Below are 20649 nucleotides of genomic sequence, written 5' to 3' on the forward strand. Positions count from 1 at the left end.
TGTTGGGAAACCAATATCTTTTCAAAGACTTGAGACTGATCAGCAACATAGAGTTTTGTATTGTTAATGACAAAACTAAATATACCACCATTTCAATGAAACTACTTAGTAATCTCCTCAGTTTTCCCTAGTAAACATGAAAGTATTAAGAGGCTTGTCGAAAAGTTAAATGTTCCACAAGCAAGTCACTTAAGTGATAAAAAGACATATTACAAACAAAGCAATAGTTTGTGTTTCACTGGCAATGAAGACCTTTGAGAGCTCTAAAATATAAAATTGTGATTGGAAACATTTTTTCCAAATGTTGGAAACTTCAAATAAAAGCAGCAAATTATGAAACGACGTATAGTGACTCAGTAAAAGGAAAATTATACAATGAATTTTGGGTGGGTTTCTTCCATTGACTGAAAATGTTAATTCCCCATTTGTGATGTCACCTAGACCAGAAAATGGTGTTACAGCACTGACTAGGAATAATCATCCAAATTAGTAAGATGTATTTATTTATTTTGTAATTGTTTGCCACTGAAACTGTACAGAACAAATCTGAGATTTTTAATGCTACATTTCCTTAGGTACCATAAAAATTTCTGTCCTCAAAGCAAGTGCTGACTCCATATCAGAATGATAGTGTCAAATTTTCTTTTATCACTCTTTCCCTAAATTCTTTTAATATTTATCTACATCTCAAGTGTAATAATTGAGTGCTTCAATAGCTACTTATGATGTATACCAGGAAAGAAGAATTAGGTGAAGGGTTTGATCGACAAAGAGACTTTTAGAACGAAGTTTGCTGAGATGCAGTGGAGAGGAAAATCCATAGTTGGGAGTTTGTGTTGCAATGTATGACATAAGAAGATATAGTGTGAACCCTGCAACTGAGCTTAGTGGGCTGTTGCTGTGATACGTTCCACAATCTTGGAATAATAGACACAAACACATGATTCCGATCCATAGGAGGTTGTGTATCCGTGATTATTGCAATTCTTTAAAAATTGCTGATTTCAACTAAGAAAATGGATATTTGTATCATGCTAGTACAGTAATTAAATTACCAATGTGCAAAGCAAATGAATTTCCTTGTTTGTGCAATATATAAATAACACCAAGGTTCTGAATCAAGTAAATCCAAGTAATTTCCTTTTTATAAAAAACTTTGTGACAATTTTCACATTTACATTTTATTGAGGGTTTATTTATTTGTGGAAAAAAGTTAACTAAAAATTGAATATTTTAACAATATTAACAATGTGCATTAATGTCAAGTTTATTTTTTTTCTTGTTATTGAATATAAACAGTTACACTCCCCAGAAATTGGGGATGATTTTGATTCTAAAAAAGGTTTTGGGTTTCTGATTACAGAGTATCAGATTTCTCTGCAATACTGTTGCCTGTGGATAAGGATATTTGATATATTTATAACTGCACAAGTATTTGGGACCCAGCTAATTTAGTTTGAGGAAGTGTGTAAGTTGTCTTTTGCAAATGAAACTTGGAACATAGCTAACATTCACAGTTAGCTGTCAGAATAAATACATTGAGGCTGAACTACAGTGATCATCACTTTTTCAAAAAAAAGACAACTCTTGAATTGGGATAAATCACTTATTTTACATTTAATCTCCCAGAACTGTGGGAAAATGTTAATCTTAAATATTTGAGTTATGCTGTAATGTGCAGGTAACAATTGGCACAATGTCAAATCTTATAGATACACATTAGCTAATATAAATAAACTATGATGAAATAAAAAAAACATTTAATTACAAAAAAACCTCCTTAATATTCACTCCCCCACATCAACATGACTTGCAAGGATATGTTTATGTAAAATTCATTAGTACAGCTGGACTTTAACAATGTTGTCAAAAATTTGGTTGAACAGGTTGTTTTATTTCATTCATGCAACATGATGTTTCGTCAAAATTCCTTTTTATGGTAACACAGCTTAACATTGTTATAACAATGTTAAGAATCTACATGGTCTGTCCCAAAAATAGCAATTTGATCCTGAGTGCTTGTGGTAAGACTAAATTTAGTCTTGAGAAAGACAGTTCAGTATTGAGAAGGGTGTGAAAAAGTAGAACATATATAAAATAAACTCAATGAATCATCAGCTTTTACAATATTTATCTTAATCATTTATAAGGCGCCATGCTTCTGGCCAAGATATATTATTACAAAAACAGTTCTTGAGTCACTCTCAGCTTGCCAGTACCAGTCAAAACCTCCAGTGTCCTTTGAGTTCTCCAATCCCTGTTTGAGTTTTTTGGATCCATTTATCAGCAGCAAGGTACAGTCGATCGTTCCCCATTCCTTCCATCTTCAAGAATCCTGTTTGTTCTGTTTCTATTCTCTATTTCACTTTGAGAAATCAAACATTTATGAGCAGTGCTCTTCGTTAATAACAAACAACAGCTATACCAACATTTTCAATGATGTTAATACTGCCACATCACCTCAGCGAATTTTGTGTTTTTCTGTCCCCATAGTAATGACATGTTTCCGAGCTGAGGTGTTTGTTTGAAATTCTCGATTTCACTTTGAGATAAAGATAAGCAAAGTTGCCATAATCCTAGAGGACTGCTGTCTCATTAGAGGGGGGGAGAGAGAGAGACGACTGGCGGTGGTTTAACCTGAGGATCACCACGCCTCAGGAGAGCGGGAGAGGTCAAGAAGGTGGGACCTTCAGGGTAATCTCAGCTGGTGCAGGAATTGAACTCATTCTGTGGCTGCCACTCTCATGAGCCAGACATCCAGCTAATTAAGCTAACCAACACCAGGTACATTTCCAAACCTGTCTTATAAAATTCAGCATTCATGACAGTAGCATGGTGCACTTAATGGACTTCTGGCCAATCTAAATATGCCCAAAGCAGACCGTAGAAATTTTAACTTTACTTCCTTATTTTCTAGTTAATGTTAAGTCTTTTATGTTAACTATTACTTTTTAAAAATTTTTCTACTTACACTATGATGATTTGTAATATTTAACTTTTAACTTTGTATCTATGTTTTTGTACTTAGGTACCTTTGTACCTAAAATGGCACCATGTGTAATGACATTGTACACTTTTCACTGTACTTCTGTACTAAGTACATGTGACAATAAAAAACATCTAAATCTGTGGTAATTCCAGTGTTCAACTGACATCTAATGTAAATTAGATAAGTATTTTGATGGATACTTACAGGTTGCAGGTCAGATGAAGGAAAAAAGAAAAAATGTTATGCTGGTTCTCCCTCGTGATATAAATGAAGATTTGTGTTTATATAGCCTTATAGCGGCAGAAGTAGGCCATTCAGCTGAACAAATCTGCTGTGCAATTTGATAAGACCATGGTTGACCTGAGAATCCTCAATGCCATTTTCCTGCCTTTTCCCCCCAATTCTTGATTCCTTTACCTAATTAAAACCCTGTCTATCTCAGCCCTTGAATACGCTTAATGACCCAACTTTCATAGCGCTCTGTGGTAAAGAATACCTCAGATTCATTACGCTCTGAAAAGAAATTCCTCCCTTTTAAAAATTCATTCAGGAGATGTGGACATCAAAGGTTGGGCTGCCATTTATTCCCCATCACTAATTGCCAATAAACAGTTAAGATTCAACCAGGTAATAAAGATTCGTGCACTTTGTGTCTTTCATTGTGTCTCACACCTGCACACACACACCATGGGTGCTGGGGAAAAAAATAAGCACTACCGCACTTAGGTGGTAGTGTGGGGGTTAAAAAAAAAAGATTCAACCAGGTTGCTGTGGGTTTGAAATCACCTGTAGGCCAGACCAAGGAGGAACTCCTGCAGACGTGTCCTGGAGCTGAGGTGGCTGACCTCCAGTAATCTCAATCATCTTCTTATCTGCCAGGTATGACTCCAACCAGCAGATACCTATTGATTCCAGTTTTGCTAGAGCTCCTTGTTGCCACACTTGGTTGAATGCAGTCTTGATGTCAAAGGCTGTCACTCTCACTTTCCTCTGGAATTCAGCTCTTTGCTGTAATGCGACCAAGAGTTGTGTGCCCCTGGCAGAACCCAAATTGGTCGTTGCTTAACAGGTGCTGCTTGATAGTATTGTTGATGACACCTTCCATTACTTTAATTATGGTCAAGAATAGACTGATAGGTCGGTAATTTTGCTGGGTTGGATTTGTCCTGTTTTTTATGTACTTGGGCAATTTTACACATTGCTGGGTAGATACCAATGTTGTAACTGTACTGGAAAATCATAGCTGGAAGAGCGGCAAATTCTGGAGTACAAGTCTTCAGTCCTACTGCTGGAATGTTGTCAAGACCCGTAGTCTTTGCAGTATCCAGTGTTTCCAACAATTTCTTGATATTATGTGGAGTGAATTAAATTGGCTATATCTGTAATGTTGGAGACCACTGGAGGAGTCTGCGATGGATCATCTACTCGACACTTCTGGCTGAAGATTGCTGCAAATGCTTCAGCCTTATTTTTTCCATGGATGTGTTGGGTTCTTCCATCATTGAGGATGGGGATAGTTGTAGATCCTCCTCCTCCAGTGAGTTGTTTAATTGTCCATCACCATTCATGATTGGATGTGGCAGATCTACAGAGTTTAGATCTGATCCATTGGTTGTGAGATCATTTGGCTCTGCCTATCACTTGCTGGTTATACTGTTTGGCACGCAAGTAGTCCTAGAGATGTACAGCATAGAACCAGACCCTTCGGTCCAACTTGTTCATGCAACCAGATATCCCAACCTAATCCAGCCCCACTTGCCAGCATTAGGCCCATATCCCTCCAAAGCCTTCCTAGTCATTTCCCCATCCAGATGCCTTTTAAATGTTGCAATTGTACCAGCCTCCACCACTACTTCTGGCAGCTCATTCCATACACGTACCACCCTCTGCCTCTAGGTCTCTTTTTAAAATTTTTTTCCCTCTCACCCTAAACCTATGCCCTCTAGTCTGGACTCCCCCACCCCAGGGAAAAGGCTTTGTCTATTTATCCTATCCATTCCCCTTATGATTTTATAAACCTTTATAAGGTCATCTCTCAACCTCTGATGCTCCAGGAAAATGGCCCCAGCTTATCCAACCTCTCCCTATAGCTGAAATCTTCCAACCCTGGCAACAGCCTTATAAATCTTTTCTGAACCCTTTCAAGTTTCACAACATCCTCAGATAGGAAGGAGACCAGAATTGCACACAATATTCCAAAAGTGACCTAACCAATGTCCTGTACAGCCGCAACATGACCTCCCAACTCCTATATTCAATACTCTGATCAATAAAGGAAAGCATTCCAAATGCTGTCTTCACTATCCTATTTGTCTGTGACTCTACTTTCAAGGAGCTATGAACCTGCACTCCAAGGTCTCTTTTTGTTTAGCAACACTCCCTAGGACCTTACCATTAAGTGTATAAGTCCTGCTAAGATTTGCTTTCCCAAAATGCAGCACCTTGCATTTATCTATATTAAACTCCATCTGCCACTCCCATTGGCCCATCTGATCAAATTCTATTGTAATCTGAGGTAACATTCTTTCTCCACTACACTTCTAATTTTGGTGTAATCTGCAAACTTATTAACAATACCACCAATGTTCACATCCAAATTATTTACATAAATGATGAAAAGTAGTGGACTCAGCACTGATCCTTGTGGCACTCCACTGGTCACAGGCCTCCAGACTGAAAACAACCTTCCAACACCATCCTCTGTCTTCTACCTTCGAGCCAGTTCTGTATCCAAGTGGCTAGATCTCCCTGTATTCCATGAGATCGAATCTTGCTAACCAATCTCCCATGGGGAACCTTGTTGAACCCATTACTGAAGTCTATATCAATCATGTCTACCACTCTGCCCTCATCAGAGTAACAATCCTTTTTGTTACTTCTTTAAAAAAACTCAATCAAGTTCTTGAGACATGATTTCCCATGTGTGTTGATTATCCCATCATGTTGGCTCCCTAATCAGTCCTTGTCTTTCCAAATACATGTAAATCCTGTCCCTCAGGATTCCCAACAACATGCCCACCATTGACGTCAGGCTCACTGGTCTATACTTCCCTGGCTTGTCCTTACCACCCTTCTTAAATAGTGGCACCACGTTAGCCAACCTCCAGTCCTCTGGCACGTTACCTGTGACTAGTCCTGTTTGTTGGCTTCACTTCATTTGGTTGATACCTCATTTTTAGATATGTCTGGCACATTTTTCATTGAGAAAAAGTGAGGACCTCAAATATTGGAGAGTCAAAGTCGAAAAGTGTGGTGTTGGAAAAGCACAGCAGGTCAGGCAGCATCCGAGGAACAGGAGGGTCAATGTTTCATGCATAAGCCCTTCCATTGAAGCAGAGCTGATCCTCTGGCTTAATGGTAATGGTTGAATAGAGGATATGCTGGTGTTGCTGACTCAGTGCCACATGGATGCCCCATGAGTGCTGGATCTGTTCAGTCTGGTCCATTTAGCACGGTGGTAGTGCCATACAACAGGATGGAAGATATTCTCAATGTGATGACAGGACTTTGTCTCCATCAGGATTGTGTGGTGGTCACTCTTACCAATACTGTCATGGACAGATACATCTGCAGCTGGGAGATTGGTAAGGATGTGGTGAAGTATGTTTTTCCCTCTTGTTTCAGTCACCACCTGTTGCAGACTTGACCAGCTCAGTAGTGCTGCTGCTGAGCCACACTAAATGGTGGGCATCAAAATTGTCCAGCCAAAATACATTTTGTGCCCTTACCACCCTCAGTGCTTCCTCCAAGTGTTGTTCAACATGAAGAATACTGATTCATGGCTGAGGGAGGATGGCATGTGATAATGAACAGGAGATTTCCTTTCAACTGATGACATGAAACTTCATGGGATCTGGAGGTTCTCTGTAGGTCTCTTCCAGATAACAACCCTGAAACCCCAGCCTCTTGTGCTCTGGGACTTTTCATAAGGTCTCAAAGAGTAATAAAATTAACTTGTTTTGTTCAAGTGATAAATGTTTGCTAGTACAGCAGGTAATCATCTATCATGGGATGCATTACACCTGCTGCAGTGCCTAGGTTTAATGTTTCATGTAAAAGCTGACAACTCCCCATAGTGCAGTATTCATTCCTAGGAGATGAACACGAATTCTGGAATGAGGCTTTAAAAGCTATTGAAATAAGGTCAGCATTGTAAATTGTAATATTATGACAAATATCATAAAATGTTACATTGTGTGATGAATGGTCTCTTTCAACAATATATATAGGTACTCATCTTTCATTTGAAGTATTTGTACCTTTTCCTGATCTAGTTTGAGAACTGAATTCCAAAGCCTATACTAAGATTGAAATTTGTGTGTCAAGGAAAGTTATTCTGTTCCATAGAATCCTTACAGTGTGGAAAGAGGCCATTTGATCCGTCAAGTCTGCACCCACCCTCCAATAGGCATCCCACCTGAGCCCCCTACCCAATTGCCATAACCCTACATTTTCCATAGCTAAACCATTTAGCCTGCAATTCCTGGACACTACAGACAATTCAGCGTAGTCAATCCACTAACCTGTACATCTTTGGATTGTGAAAGGGAACTGGAGCACCTGGCAGAAGTCTACATAGTCATACGGAGAATGTGCAAACTCCACACAGACAGTTATGTGCAGCTAATATCAAACCCAGGTCGCTGGCAGCAGTGCTAACTACTGAGCCACCATTGCAAACATAAAGTTTGAGAATTATTTCACAGTATCCTCTCAGAAAACTTCACTTTAAGGTTTTGTAGATAATACATAAACAAGTTTTGAGAAGATTTGTAGCTCAGGTTGAAGTTCTGGATGTAGGTTTGCTTGCTGAGTTGGAAGGTTCATTTTCAGATGTTTTGTCACCATACTAGGTAACATCTTCAGTGAGCCTCCGGACGAAGCACTGCTGATGATTTCTTCTTTCTATTTATTTGTTTGGGTTTCTTTGGGTTGGTGATGTCATTTCCTGTTCTTTTTCTCGGGGGTGGAAAATGGGGTCCGGGTCAATGTGTTTATTGATAGATTTTCACTTGGAATGCCATGCTTCTAGGAATTCTCGTGCGTGTCTCTGTTTGGCTTGTCCTAGATAGATGCGTTGTCCCAGTTGAAGTGGTGTCCTTTGTTATCTGAATGTAAGGTTACTAGTGAGAGAGGGTCATGTTGTTTTGTGGCTAGTTGATGTTCATGTATCCTGGTGGCTAGTTTTCTGCCTGTTTGTCCAATGTAGTGTTTGTTACAGTTCTTGCACAGAATTTTGCAAACAACATTAGTTTTGCTTGTTGTCTGTATAGGGTTTTTAAATTCATTAGCTGCTATTTTAGTGTATTGGTGGGTTTGTGGGCCACCGTGATGCCAAGACTACCATGAGTGGTCTGGCAGTCACTTCCGAGATGTCTTTGATGTAGGGGAGAGTGGCTAGGGTGTTTGGATGCATTTTGTCTGCTTGTTTGGGTTTGTTCCTGAGAAATTGGCGAACTGTATGGAACTATGCAGAGCAGAGGAAAATCACCTATACAGTGTATTAAAAAAGAATATACTAAGATACAGCTACCTGGAGATGACAGAGACATACTCTCCAGGCAGATCTTCATAAACATTAGAATCCTCATTGTTGAATATCTCATAGCACTGGGTCTCCATTTTCAGTATGGTCAAAAATGTCTCTGTGACCATGTTTCATTTCTGATTCCTTGCAAAGATCTGCTGCAGATGTCAGTTCATGTTCTAATGAAAAGTTGCATACTACTGTTTCTTGTATGTTCATAATTAGACAATCCATTCAGTTCATGATAGAGATCGTCTTACAGGTAGAGTGGGGCAAGAATTTCACCATTATCATTGAATTACCTCGGGGCAAGTCATTATTGATGTACCATTGTGGCTATCAAGGCAACCAGCAACCACCTAATTTGCTTCAGCAACAAGGAGGGCCTCAGCAATTGCTGCTGCAGTGAATTTACATCACGTCCACACTTGTCTGTATTTTTCTTACTTGCCTTTCCTCACAGGCTCCAATTAAGTAACAAATCCATTTGCACATTAATTAAGAGCTATCCCTTTGAAAATCATGATACAAATTTATTTCCTCTTCAAAGCTGGGTTCTGGATTCATTCACCATCCTCTCAAGATGAAAATTCCAAAGTTCTTTATCAATAGGTCTTGGATATGGTGGACAGGAAAAACCTGTTTCCTCTCGTGGAGAAGTCAATTATCAGGGAGCACAGATTTTAATTGATTGATAAAAGGATTAAAGGGGTTATAAGGGAAAGATTTCACCCAGAGAGTGGTGGGGTCTGGAATCTGCTGTCCAGTTTATAGTTAAGGCGGAAACCATCAACTCATTGGAAAGACCTAAAGAGAGAGCTAAAAAGAGTGAGGAGGGGACATGACAAGTCATTGGTGGATAGTATGAAGGAAAACTCTAAGGCTTTCTATAGCTATATCAGGAATAAAAGAATGACTAGAGTAAGATTAGGGTCAATCAAGCATAGTAGTGAGAAGTTGTGCGTGGAGTCAGAGAAGATGGGGGGGGGGGGGGGGGAGTGCTAAATGAATACTTCTCATCAGTATTCACACTAGAAAAAGACAATGTGGTCAAGGAGAATACTCAGATACAGGCTACTGGACTAGATGGGATTGAAGTGCATAGGGAGGAGGTGTTAGCAAATCTGGAAAGTGTAAAAAATAGATAAGTCCTCTGGGCTGGATGGGATTTATCCTAGGATTCTCTGGGAAGCCAGGGAGGAGATTGCAGAGTCTTTGGCTTTGATCTTTATGTCGTCATTGTCGATAGGAATAGTACCAGAAGACTGGAGGATAGCAAATGTTGTTCAAGAAGGGGAATAGAGACAACTCCAGAAATTATAGATCTGTGAGCCTTACTTCGGCTGAAGTGTTGGAAAGGGTTATAGGAGGTAGGATTTATAATCATCTAGAGATTAATAAATTGATTAGGGATAGTCAACAGAGTTTTGTAAAGGGTAGGTTGTGCCTCATAAACCTTATTGAGTTCTTTGAGAAGGTGACCAAACAGGTGGATGAGAGTGAAGTAATTGATGTGTATGGATTTTAGTAAAGTGTTTGATAAGGTTCCCCATGGTAGGCCTTTGCACAAAATATGGAGGCACGGGATTGAGGGTGATTTAGCGGTTTGGATCAGAAATTCACTGGCTGAAAGAAGACAGAGAGTGGTGGTTGATGCGAAATATTCATCCTGGAGTTCAGTTACTCGTGGGGTACCGCAAGGATCTGTTTTGGGTCCACTGTTATTTATGTCATTTATATAAATGACTTGGATGAGGGCATAGAAGGATGGGTTAGTAAATTTGCAGATGACACTAAGGTTGGTAGAGTTGTGGATAGTGATGAAGGATGTTGTAGATTACAGAGAGACATCAATAAGCTGCAGAGTTGGCCTGATAGATGGCAAATGAAGTTTAATGTGGAGGTGATTCACTTTGGAAGGAGGAACAGGAATGCAGAGTACTGGGCCAATGGTAAAGTTCTTGGTAGTGCAAACGAGCAGAGACATCTCGGTGTCCAGGTACATAGATTCTTGCAAGTTGCCACCCAGGTTTGATAGGGCTGTTAAGAAGGCACACCATGTGTTAGCTTTAATTGGTAGAGGGATTAAGTTTCGGAACCATGAGATTATGCTGCAGCTGTACAAAACTCTGATGCAGCTACATTTGGAGTATTGTGTACAGTTCTGTTCACCGCATTGTAGGAAGGATGTGGAAGCTTTGGAAAGGGTTCCAAGGAGATTTACTAGGATGTTACCTGGTACAGAAGGAAGGTCTTATGAGGAAAGGCTTGAGGGACATGAGGCTGTTTTCATGAGAGAGAAGAAGGTTGAATGGCAACTTAATTGAGACATATAAGAGGATTAGATAGGCTGGATCATTAGTTTACAGAGCAGTGTGATGCCAACAGCATGGATTGATTTCTCATCACTGGTTTGAGGTTATCATGAAATATTGTCCTTCTCAGCCTCTTCCCTTGCATGAGGTCTGGTGGCCTTCAGGTTAAATCACCACCTGTTGCTTCTTTCTAATATCAGAGCAGCCCCGCCCCATGGTCTGGTAAGACTATGGTGACATAATAATTAACTTGACCCAGTTAATTTCCAGAATCTGATCCAGCAATATCTCCTCCCTCATTGTACATACTGATATAGAATTTGTTCTTGGACATGCTTTAAAAACTCTTCTTCGCCAACTTGTGTACTTGGACACCACTTCCAAGGAACTATGTACCTGCACCCCTTTGTCTCTCTGTTCAACAACAGTCGCCAGGGCCTTACCAAGTAACTCCTGGTTTGTCTTGCCAAAATGTAATACCTTGCATTTGTCTGCATTAAACTCCATTTGCTACTCATCAGCCTACTGAATAAGTTGATCAAGATCATTCTATCACTGGCCACAGTCATTTCACAGGTGACAGGCTCAATTTCTTTGAGGGAAAAAGATATGCAATCTTGCCTGATTCCCCCCCCCATTTGCTGTTTTTGGTTACATATCACCTTGTCCTGTAAAGGGAGAGGGAGGAAAATGCAAAACATCTGTAGTTGAGCTGAATGGCCAATGTATGCAAGCTGAAAGATGTGAACATAAAATTCGTAGAAATGCTAAATATTAAGGGTGAGGTGTAGCTGTAGATCATACACTTGAGTCATGTTTGAGATGGTTTATAGGTGAATGATAGGAGTGTGGTGCATCTATTATTGGCTGAAAATAAAATGCAGTTAATAAGATATAGTTTACATTTAATTCACTGACCCAGATTATTTCAGGTCATTGAACTCTTTGTGGCACTTTGCCCAAATTCCCAGCACTAAATCCTTATGATTGACCATCACTCCACATGGACATCTCATACCCTCAATTTCATTTCCTAGCCAGGTGGGTAGATGACATAGCCCTCAATCTCCATCTCCTGCACAAAGACCCCCAGTGCAATGTCAAAATTGTGGAGCCCACTTTCTGCCATTCTTGTGACTTTATTATCCTCACTTCAATTACTTTCAACAAATATTCCAGCCAAACCTCCTTTAAGAGGTACAGACTACATTGAACATATACTGGCCTTAGTTTTGAATCCATTTACTACACAAACAGCCACTGAACAGCATTAATTAGCAGTAACTATATGCTTTCAGGCAAAAAAAAAAATCACTCAGATTTAATAATTTCACAGCCACTAAAATTTCCATGTTGAACTTGTGCACACCTTCCATGAGCTCAAATCTTGCATAATATCCAGTTGTGCATAAGAATGCTCATGGAATTGAGTAATGAGCATGAATGGAAGATTTGATCATGGTTAGAAAATAGGATAATAAGGTCAATAAGGTTAGCAGATTGTCATATTTGGAGTGCTGCAATGGATCTTAATTATTCAGTCTGCATGATCACTTAAATGAGGAAGCTGTGTGTAATATTTCCAAGTTTTGCAGCTGAACTAAAAGCTAGTGGAAGGGTTCTAATGGCACAGTAGTAGTACTCTAATCCAGACGTTGCTGAGGGGTAAAGTCTTAGCTACTTCAACTGTCAACATTCCTGAAGGTTGCTTTAAAAAAAAAAGATTAATATAACGAGACCATAAGTTGTATGGAAGATAAAGTGAATGCATAGGGATATTGAAAGGTTGAGCAAGTTATCTAGAGTGAGAGATGCGAGAAGAATAAAGGTCATCCATGATGAGGAAAAACAGAAAAGCATTAGAAATTGAGAAAATATTGATTTTTCAAGACGGTCTTCATATATAAAACCACAAAGTCAACATGCAGTTTGAAAAACAAATACTGTTTATAAAGACACTGGTCTTTCACATTGCTCAGAGGTAAGAAGTTGGAGATTTTCATCTTGCACTCATCAGAACGAGGACAAAAAAAACTTTAATAAAAGCGACACCATAAGAAGGGGATAATGATTGGTTGACCAGTCATTGAGATGCAGCAGGCACAGTTACTTGTCAGTCTCAATTGGAACTAGTAGGATGGTTCTGATTGGTCAGCGTATTGCAATGAATTCATAAAAATTTGAGTAAAGGATGGAGACATCACTGGTTGTAACAGCATTTATTGCCCTGGATGGCAATAGCAAACTGCCCTCTTGAAATGCTGCAGTCGATGTACCATAGGTAGACACAAACCTTTTAAAGTGGGAATTGCAGGATTTTGAACCAACAACACTGAAGGAACAGCAATATATTTATGTCAAGATGGTGAGTGGCTTGGAGCAAAAATGCAGGTGATGCTCCATGAAGTGGATGTTGGTGGATAATTCTTCTGATTGGATCTATGGATTTATATAGTTTCAGAAAGGCCATTTATGACTAAAATGAAGAAACAGACGGGCTTAAGGGTTGTAAATTAGAATGATCCATTTCAGAGTGGCAATCTGTCTTGAATAAACTAAGACTGTCAGCCACAATCATACTCAATGATACAGCAGCCTCAAGTGCCAATGGCCAGTTCTGCTCCAATTTCTCATGGCCTTTGTTTAGCTCATGTTTATTGTTATTCTTCATTCACATAACTAGCAAGAGACACAGTACTGATGCATAAATTCACTTTATTCAATAAGTAGTCATTTAAAAGTTCTCTTTAATGTGGAATATACAGTTTCAATAGAATAACTAAAATCAGCAATTTTTACTTTCCATTTCTAGCAATTCCAAGTTCCACAATATAGGATCCATTTTACATATGTCAGAAACAGAAGTTGTTACACTTATTTTCATCAGTATCAAAGTGAATCCTCTGGAACATTTTAGCTCGTTTAAAAAAGGTTCTGCATAAATTAACATTTGCTCATTATTTGGGCAGGCCATCATAAAACATTGCACCACACTTACAGAACTTGCCATCCAGTCATTTAATTGCTAAGCTAGTGGCATTGTGACCAAACAGAAATCTTTAACAGGCATCTTTTGGGAAAAATAGCAGTTGGTATTTGAGCTTCGATTTGAAGGTCGAGCAGCAAAAATCTGGCATGTGGGGAATTTCCATGCAGTTTGTGATTTTAGGTCAACATATCCCAAAGGCAACAGCAGCAGAGGGCAGTCCAACATGCTGTCAAGCATGTATCTCCAGTGTCATCCCTTCTGCGATCTTCTACAACATAAACTGCAATGACAAATAGTTTAGATGAAAATAAGCCTAGGCTGAACCTTGTACCTTCTCAGACATCAAAAATGTAGCTGAAAAAAAGTGAAAATGGGTGAAAAGTGGTAGAAATCCAAAATGAAAATCAAATTTCATTGACTTGAACCACAAACCATTTCTTTCTCCACAGAAGCTGCCTTATTGGCAGGGTGTGATATTGTTTTTTTTTCCATTTCTGGAGGAATTGAATGAATATCAACACCTATACAATAACATGCATAATAATTTTGGTTGGATCACCTGGTATATGCAGAGTTAGGTATCCATACTATACAAGGTTGATAAGTTCAAGTCATCAGTGAAGACTAAGCTCATACTGAAAGTCTTATCATAAAGGCAGAGCTGGATCTGATACAGATCTTCAAAATTAAGGAATGCAGTATGGAGAACAAGTTTTAAAGGAAGTTCCATAACAAAATGACATTTAATGCAATGTAATTGCTAAAAAAAAGTCCAATAAAGAATTCAAGATCTGGACCTTCTTTACTCAGTATGGTGAATCAATTCCCATCTGGATTGAGTGATTAATAGCATAGATTTTACTTTAGGTAAATAAGTAGAGGGAGACAGGAATTGAAAAGTATACTGATTGAGCAAGTTGAATTAAGTGGGGAAGTAGTTTATGCATACACAGTATATATGTTTGAAACTAGTATTTAAGAAAGTAGCTCATAGTAGATGCATTGGTGGTCATCTTCCAGGATTCTATAGACTCTGGAGGAGTCCCTGCAGATTCAAGGGAAGCCAATGTTACTTGAATATTCAGAAAGGGAGGTAGAGAGAAACCAGGGAATTACAGACCAGTAAGTCTAACATTGATAGTGGGGAGAAATCTCAAATCCGTTATCAAGGACTTTACAGCAGAGCATTTAGAAAGCAGTGGCAGGGACGGACAGGATTTATGAAGGGGAAATCATGCATGACAAATCTGTTCGAATTCTATGAGGATGCAAGTCGGTAGAGTTGACAAGAGTAACCCAGTTGATGTGGTATATTTGGCAAACGCTTTCTGAAAGTCCAAAGTCCCACGTAACAGATTATTGTGCAAGATTAAAGTGCATGGGATTAGGGGGAAGTGTATTGAGATGGATAGAAAACTGGTTGGTAGAGAGGAAACAAAGAAGGAATTAATGGGTCCTTTTCAAATTGGCAAGCAGTAACTCGTGGGGTGCCACAGCAATTGGTGCTATGACCCCAACAATACAAATCATTTAGTTTATATATTGTGTATGTGGGAACAAAATGCAACATATCCAAGTTTGCAGATAGTACCAAGTTGAGTGGGAGGGTGACAAGGATGCAGAGATTCTTCAGCATGATCATGGTTGGGTGAATCAATGATAGATGCAGAATATTTTGGATAAATGCAAAGTTATTCACTTTGGAAGCAAAAACAAGGCAGATTACTACCTGAATGGCTGTAAAATGGGAGAGGGGAGTGAGCAGCGGGATCTGGGTGTCCTTATGCACCAGTCACAAAGTGGATATGCAGGTGCAGCAGACAGTAAAGGCAGCAAATGGTATGATGGCCATCATTGCGAGAGGTTGAGAGTTCAGGAGCAGGGATATGTTGTTGCAGTTAAAAAGGGCTTCAGTGAGGCCACACCTAGAATACCATGTGCAGTTTTGGTCTGCTCTGAGGAAGGATGCTCCTGCTCCCAAGAGAGTGCAGTGAAGGTTTACCACTGATTCTGGGGATGGCAGGACTGACATTTGAGGAGATTGACGAGACTAGGATAGTTATTGCTGGAGTTCAGATGAGTGTTGGGGGGGGAGGGGGCGGGGAGAAAAGAGAAAGAGGAGAGTGGTTCTTGTACTTAAACAATTCTGACAGGATACACAGGATAGATGCAGGGGGAAGGTTCCAGATGGTAGGTACATCCAAAACCAGGAGTCAAACTGAACATTTGGGTAGAACATTTAGGATGGAGATGAGGAGACATTTCTTCACCCAAAACACAATGTTGATGCCAAAACACAATGTATTCAAGAGGCAACTAGATATAGCACTTGGGACAAGTGGGACCAAAAGGTCATGGGTAGAAATCAGGATTAAGATTGGAGTTGGACTATCAGCCATGATTGTGATGAATGGCAGAGTAGACTCGAAGGGCCAAATGGCCTCCTCCTATCTGTGGGGTGTCTGTTTGTACCTGTTCTGCACAACTAATGAGTATTGCATGTGCCATTTAAAAACCAACCTCATCAATAATGAGATTCGAGGGGAGCATTGCAATAAATATGAAGAATCACAAAGATAAAACAACTAAGTCTGGCAACCAAGCAGCAACCAGTTTGACTATAGTTTTTAGTTTTAAAGTAACAGAAGACAAGGATTAATTGATTAGCGAGGGTTTATGAATTGTGCCAGAGAACAACCAACTCCCATTCCTAGATGTCATAGAATGGATGACCAATGGAGGATTTACAACTAAATTGTACAGGAAACCCACCCACCCAGATCCTCAATTACAATAACAACCACGTCAAGATGTCCACAAATGGAGCTGTGTCAAGACACTATTCAAAAGAACAGTGACACTGCAACACACCAGATCTGCACTACAAAGAACATGTAAAGTCTTTACTAACAATGGACACCCCCATCAGCTTCATCCACTAATGCTCATTCAACAGACACTACCTACCAACACACTGGCCACCCTATGTGAAAGAACATATCAGAACTACCAGACTGTTACAACCACTCGGTCATATGGTCACACACCAACCAATAACCATACTACACCAGCAACTAACTAGGACTAAGGACCAATGTGGTATACAAGTCCCTTGCAACTGCAAGCACTACATTGGACAAACAAAACTAGCAACCTGACTTCACAAACACCAACTAGCTGCTAAACCATATGATCCACTCTCCCTCATCTCTGTACACAGACCAAGAGGGCCATCAATTCAATAATAGCAAAGCAACTATCCTAGGTCAGACCAGTGACAGGCAATAGTTCTTGGAAGCCTAGTTTTCAACCAAAAAAGCCATCAACAAAAACAGAAATCAATTCAGTGTACAAACCGCTGCAGTGAAAACCCAGAAGTGACTCACCTCAACAGACCAGATCACAAAAACCAAGTAGGACAGAACAAAGCCACACTGATGTTACCCAGCATGGTAATGAAACTTCTGCACAATAACCCAGCAGCTCAGCCAGCTAACCAACTATCTGTGCCAAATTTGTGTTTGCACCTCTAGCCTTTCAATTTTGAGATTGTTTTTTGTTGAAAATGAATTACAGGTACAGTATAAGCAAACAGTGCTCAAATCAATGCAACTGTATAGAACCTCAACACAAGCTAGCCTCACATCATACAGAATTCAGGAAATGGTGAAGGTAGGTCAGTGGACCTGAAACATTAACTCTGCTTTCTCTCCTCAGATGCTGCCAGACCTGCTGAGTTTCTCCAGCAATTTGTTTATGTTTGAATGAATGGTGTACTGTCGCAAATGTCATTGTTTGGATCAGATGTTCAATTAAGACACCAGCCTATTCAGGAAATTTCAAGTATTACAGATGAAACTTTATGTGCTGGTTAATGTTTATCCTCATCCACCACCATCACCAGGGCCACTAAGCTGCTCACTTAGGAGATTCTGATCAGCACAATTTGGTTACATTTGCCTATAAATGAACATAGTTCAAAATTAATTGGTAAAACATTGTGGGATGTGCCCAGAGCATGAAAGGAACTTTCTATGCAAGTTTTGCCCTCTGTTAGGACTGGAGGGATTTAGTCAGTGGCAATCCAAGATTCATTGACAGAGCCATTGTTAAATATATGCAAGTTTGTACATGGTAATTTTGCTTGAGAGATATGGGTGTCATTGGAAATGCCGACAATTATTGCCAAGAGGCCCAGCAATTACGTCCCTAGCTTCCCACAGCATTCTAGGGTAAACCTGATCAGGTCCTGGGGATTTATCCACTTTTATGCATTTCAAGACATCCAATAATTCCTCCTCTAATATGGAGATTTTTCAAGATGTCACCATCTATTTCTCTACACTATATCTTCCATGCCCTTTTCCACAGTAAATACTGATGCAAAATGCTCATTTAGTATCTCCTCCATCTCCTGCAACTCCACACACAGGCCATGTTGCTGATCTCTGAGGGGCCCTATTCTCTCCCTAGTTATCCTTTTGTCCTTAAATGTATTTGTAAGAACTCTTTGGATTCTAAACTCTATTGGCCAAAGTTATGTCTCCTTTTTGCCCTCCTGATTTCCCTAAGTATACTCCTACTTCCTTTATACTCTAAGGATTCACTCGATCAATCCTGTCTATACCTTACATAGGCTTTTTTTTTCTTAATCAAACCCTCAATTTCTTTAGTCATCCAGTATTCTCTATACCTACCAGCGCTCCCTTTTACCCTAATAGAAATATACTTTCTCTGAACTTTCGTTCTCATTTCTGAAGGCTTCCCATTTTCCAGCCATTTACCTGCAAATATCTGCACCCAATCAGCTTTTAAAAGTTCTTGCCTAATACCGTCAAAATTGGCCTTCTTCCAATTTAGAACTCCAACTTTTAGATCTGGTCTATCCTTTTCCATCACTATTTTAAAACTAACAGAATTATGGTCGCTGGCCCCAAAGTGCTCCCCTGTAACCAGAGGATACAGCAAGGATCAGCACTTGGGCCCCAGCTGTTCACCATACATATCAATGATTTGAATGCAGGCACTAAATGTACTATTTCCAAATTGACAGATGATATAAAGCCAAGAAGGGAAGTGCACTGTGGGAAGATGTAAACTTTCATGAGGATTTACTTAGGCTTAATGACTGGGCATGAATATAGCAGGTGGAATACAATGCAGAAAAATAGGTGGTTATCCACTTCGGTAGGAAGGACAGATATTCAGAGTATTCCTTAAAAGGGTAGGAGGTTGGAAAGTCTGGATGTGCAAAGACACCTGGATATCCTTATCATTAGATAACTGAAGGCTAACATGTAGCTAAGACAAGGTATTAGGAAGGCTAATGGAATGTTAACCTTTATTGCAAGAGTAATCAAGAATAGTAGTTGGGATTCATGTGTAGGAGTTTAGTTAGACTGCACCTGAAGTACTCCGTGCAGTTTTGGTCTCTAACTCAGGAAAGATATTATTGCTATAGAGGTAATGCAAGAATGGGTTCAGGTTTGTTCCTGGATGGTGGGACTTTCCTCTGAAGAGAGATTAGACAAACCTCGCCTATATTCTGAAGTTTGAAAAGAATGAAATGTGATTCTCACATTAAAAATGCTTAAATAGACAGATAAATGCAGGCAAAATGAGAAATCTAAAACCAGGGAGCACAATTTAACAAAGGGGATGCCAGTAGGACAAAGATGAAACTTTGCTTTTCTTGTGAATCTTTGGAATTCTCTACTACACAGGGTTGTGGAAGCTGAGTCATTGAGCATATTTAAAATATAGATATTTTAAAGAGTGTTATGGGAATGGGGTGAGTAAAAGGCAATGGAGTGTTTGATTGGTCATAACCATACTAAGTGGTGAAGCACTTTGGATTATCTATTCCCATTAAAATCCTTGTGGGAACTTAACTGGATAAAAGATTAAACCTAGCGAAGGAACATGTTTTTTTTTAAAATAAAGAGGACAATGGAAACTTCACCCTCATTGGGCAGGGCAAGAGATCTTGTTAGAGCTACAAAGAACTTGGGATTTCAAAAAAGACATTTCTGCAGAATATCTACAAATGTGGTAGATGCTTTTCAATGTTAAGTCATCAGTAGGAAACATGTTTGTAATGTATTGTATTAGTTGTGTATTAATACATGTTTGATGCTTGTAGTAAACTAAAATGGTCTTAAAACTTGACAACGTGTGGTTCTACATGATGGCCACTGGGAGTTTATTTTCTTAAAAAGTGAGCAGTTCTTAAGCTGGATCATAACTAGCCCTGCACACAATTAAATGAATAAATTTAAGTTCCCTCCCTCATTCTTTCTACCATAACAAAACACTTCATACTTCTGTCAAATTACATCTACCCTCTACTGGACCACCTAAGTCTACACCCTCTTGAAGTATGTTATCATTTCACTTATTGTTTATTGAGTTTGTGCCAGCTGTAAACAGACTTTAGTATTAGGTCATAATTTCAAAGTCTAACTATTATGGGTGTTGTGGTCCCAATTTAATATAGATTAGATTTAACTCAACTCACTACAGAACACTAAGTATCATTTACAATAAATCTTAAAATGTTGTTTCCCTATGCCAAAATTAAAATTTGTTGGTGGAAAGTAAGGATGGTTAACCACAAAGAGGATAATAGTTTTTGGGAAAACAGATACTTAGATTTGAAATACGTTCAATATAGAATCTCACGTTAGGATTGAGAAGCCACTACTTTAAATCAAACATTCTTAGATGGTTAAAATCAGAGATAGGATAAAGCTGGCTGAATTTGAAGAAATTGGTGTGACAACTAGTAAAAAATATTTCCAGTGAAAGAGATACCAGCTAGTGAGTATAC

General features: G+C 39.3%; 1 protein-coding gene across 3 annotated transcripts in view; it reads right to left on the reverse strand.

Moving 5' to 3' along the window:
- Positions 1 to 2342: 2342 nt before the first annotated feature.
- LOC122556657 (cysteine-rich and transmembrane domain-containing protein 1-like) overlaps positions 2343 to 20649 on the reverse strand; it is a 44212-nt gene continuing 25905 nt past the window's right edge. For 2 of the 3 annotated variants that reach the window (XM_043703651.1, XM_043703650.1), the window contains one exon: positions 13530 to 14100. In XM_043703651.1, the coding sequence (XP_043559586.1) occupies positions 13997 to 14100 (104 nt within the window). In that variant the 3' untranslated portion in view covers positions 13530 to 13996. Of the gene's footprint in view, positions 2366 to 13529; positions 14101 to 20649 lie in introns of those variants that run through there. The other variant, XM_043703652.1, reaches the window with a different exon arrangement.

This window comes from Chiloscyllium plagiosum, chromosome 14, assembly GCF_004010195.1.
Source record: "Chiloscyllium plagiosum isolate BGI_BamShark_2017 chromosome 14, ASM401019v2, whole genome shotgun sequence".
Lineage (NCBI taxonomy): Eukaryota > Metazoa > Chordata > Chondrichthyes > Orectolobiformes > Hemiscylliidae > Chiloscyllium > Chiloscyllium plagiosum.